General features: G+C 34.6%; 1 protein-coding gene across 9 annotated transcripts in view; it reads right to left on the minus strand.

Moving 5' to 3' along the window:
- RPRD2 (regulation of nuclear pre-mRNA domain containing 2) overlaps positions 1 to 2,979 on the minus strand; it is a 60,412-nt gene that overhangs the window by 35,028 nt on the left and 22,405 nt on the right. For 8 of the 9 annotated variants that reach the window (XM_045295622.1, XM_013008307.2, XM_045295621.1 and 5 more), the window contains 2 exons: positions 2,450 to 2,576; positions 533 to 708 (listed from right to left, as the gene is read on the minus strand). In XM_045295622.1, the coding sequence (XP_045151557.1) occupies positions 533 to 708; positions 2,450 to 2,576 (303 nt within the window). Of the gene's footprint in view, positions 1 to 532; positions 709 to 2,449; positions 2,588 to 2,979 lie in introns of all 9 variants that reach the window. The other variant, XM_045295620.1, reaches the window with a different exon arrangement.

A 2,979-nucleotide genomic window follows, 5' to 3' on the forward strand; every position in this document is an offset into this window, starting at 1 on the left:
GGTGGAGGGGAAAGGAGGAACTGATTACATGGATCTACATATAACCTCCTCCCTGGGGGACGAACAACAGAAGAGTGGGTGAGGGGCGATGTCAGACGGTGTATGGCATGACAAAATAATAACTTATAAATTATCAAGGGTTCATGAGGGAAAGGGTGGTGGGGAGGGAGGGGGAAAATGAGGAGCTGATGCAAGGGGCTCAAGTAGAAAGCAAATGTTTTGAGAGTGATAATGGCAACAAATATACAAATGTGCTTGACACAGTGGATGTATGCATGGATTGTGATAAGAGTTGTATGAGCCCCCAATAAAATGATTTAAAAAACAAACAAAAGAAAACCTACCCAAATCTTAATCTAGACTCCACTACTTGCTACCTGTATTACCTTAAACAAGGTTACTAGCCTTCTTCAAAATAAACTTCATTTGTAAAATAGAAATACTAATGCTTCTCATGGCACTAAGTAACATATAAACAACATCCACCATATAGTAAGTACTGAATATATGACATAGCTCAATTTTCACTTACATTGGCCACCACTTTTACTTCTTTGTATTGTGCTTCATAGAAAATGCCAGCATTTTCCAGTGCTTCAGTTAATGAGGGTCCATTTTTCACCTGCTTGTCTAATCCATTCACAAATTCCTCCAGTTTAGAGCTTGCCTCTTCAAATTCTTTGGAAAACTTCTTCCCACCTGTTTTATCTAAAAGAATAGCAGAATTTTTCATATCAAGACAAAAAGTAAAGATAATAGTCTTTTGAAGATAGTTTCTCTCTACATGATCTGTAAACCTGTTCTTGATATCTCAATATGCAGTGTTTTTAGCCTTACGGTTTATTTTTTTTAATCTGTTCAAACATTTTTTTAAAAAACCTTTCATTGTGAATTAGGTGAAGATTGACTGAGTTTATCAATTTTCCATTCAACAATTCAAACACAATTTGCTCCACATCGTAGATCGTAATCTCTACAAGTGTCACTCATGCTGTTTCTACCCTGTGCTTCCCATTTTCCAGCCCCCTCCATTCCCATTCCTGTCTGCCTTCTGAACTTTGTCCTTGAGTAAACGCTGCCCTTTTGATTTCAAATGGTTGATTGTTCTAATGAGTGCATACCTCCCTAGTGTTCAAATGTCACAAAGACCTGTCTATTGTTTGGGCTGAAAACCCAGACACTGGAGGTGAAATTCAATTCCAAGCCTGAAGGGTGAGTGACTAAATGCCATCATCTTGAGGGTCCTACCAGTTCTGACCAGTAATCCTGGCATTTAAAAATTAAAAAAATTTTTTTCGGATTTATTTTCACACATTTTTCTCTTTCTACCCAAGACCTTCTGTGGTTCCTTTCAGAATGGTCAGCACTAGTAACTGGGCCCCATCTAGTTCCTCTCATTTTAGACTCAGAGTTTTAAAGCTGATACCTTAAGGAAACCTCTCAAAACATAAACAGATTTAATTATTAAGAGGATACATATGAACACTAAAGAAGGTATCATACCATGAAGGCACATTTAATTAAGGTAAAGAGAAAAAAAATAAGGTACAGGAAAAAAAGTCCAACTCTAACAAAGTTTGCTGATTCACAAATGATGCCACTCGGGAATAAAGGGAATGTAATAACACATCTCTTAGATGAGAAAACTACAATACAAAAAAGTGATTTCTGTGTGATTCTTTCATATCTGAAGATTTTTATAATCCAGTATCAGAAGACTATAGATTATGAATTATTTTTCAGCAACATTCACAAATGCCAACTGTTTACTTTCTTAAATATACTTCTTCGGAATATGACTATAGATATGGGTACAAAGGTAGCTTTGTCTTTTATCTGCTATATAGCTTAGGCAAACTACTCAACCCCTTAGGTAGTCTCAGATTCCTGTGAAACAAAGTTTTACATATACTTGTGAAGATAACATTTTATTACATATGTTAAGTGAAAGAACAGTAAAGGAACTAAACTACTACTAGAATAATGGCTACCACAATGAAACCTAGCTGTTACTCACTCATTGTTGTGAAAAGTCCTATAAAAAAATCCATCATGTGCCAGGTATTTTCTAGACCCTAAAGTTATAGCAATGAATAAATTATGGTAATTCCTGCTTTCATAGGAGTTAAATTCTAGTAAATTATTAGAATGGTTATTTTCAATTTACAATATTTAAAAAAGAACAACCTACTATGTAGCTTTAACGGGACATTATACCTACTATATTAAGTAGCACCCCAAACTAACAATTGATACAACAACAAATAATACATCAAAAAAACATATAGGTAAGGAAATGTACATGCATAAAACTACTACCTGGGAAACCAATGGTTCCACAACTGCTTTCTACAACCTCTCTTTATGAGGAAAGCTAGTCTGATTACTTACAAATGACAGGTCTGAAAAAAGAATCGGAATTATTCTATTTGAAAGAATGTAAGTTTACCTTTTAAGCATTTGAGGGTTTCTGTGCTGCATACGTCCACTCTCATAGTAGACAACTGCTTTTCCTTCAATTCTATTTGGTCTTCTGAGCGCTTATATAACAAAAGTTCTTCGATGAGGGCCTGAGACTGAACACAAGCTAGTATCATATTTTGTTTATAGTATCATTCCTTTATTCTTTTCTACTTCTCTTCATTATAGATAGATAAAGCCTAGCAAAATCTGAGAATAAAAACTCTTAACAAAACTCTGAAAGGAAAAAAACACACCTTTTTTTTCAATTGTCAGGAAGTCAGTATCTCGTGTCAAACCAACTTTTCAGTAATGTAGTTTTTAAAAATCCCTTTCTCTGATTTAAAAAAAATCAATTTATGGCTAAGGGCTTAACTATGAAACAAAGTCTATTGGATCAATGTGCTTTACACAATTGATGTATGTATGGATTGTGATAAGAGTTGTATGAGCCCCTAATAAAACGATTAAAAAATAAATAACCTAGGGACAAGGGAACAACAAATGGTTCAAAATCAA

This window comes from Echinops telfairi, unplaced genomic scaffold (genome assembly GCF_000313985.2).
Source record: "Echinops telfairi isolate 266 unplaced genomic scaffold, ASM31398v2 ScPeMD7_5805;HRSCAF=6673, whole genome shotgun sequence".
Lineage (NCBI taxonomy): Eukaryota > Metazoa > Chordata > Mammalia > Afrosoricida > Tenrecidae > Echinops > Echinops telfairi.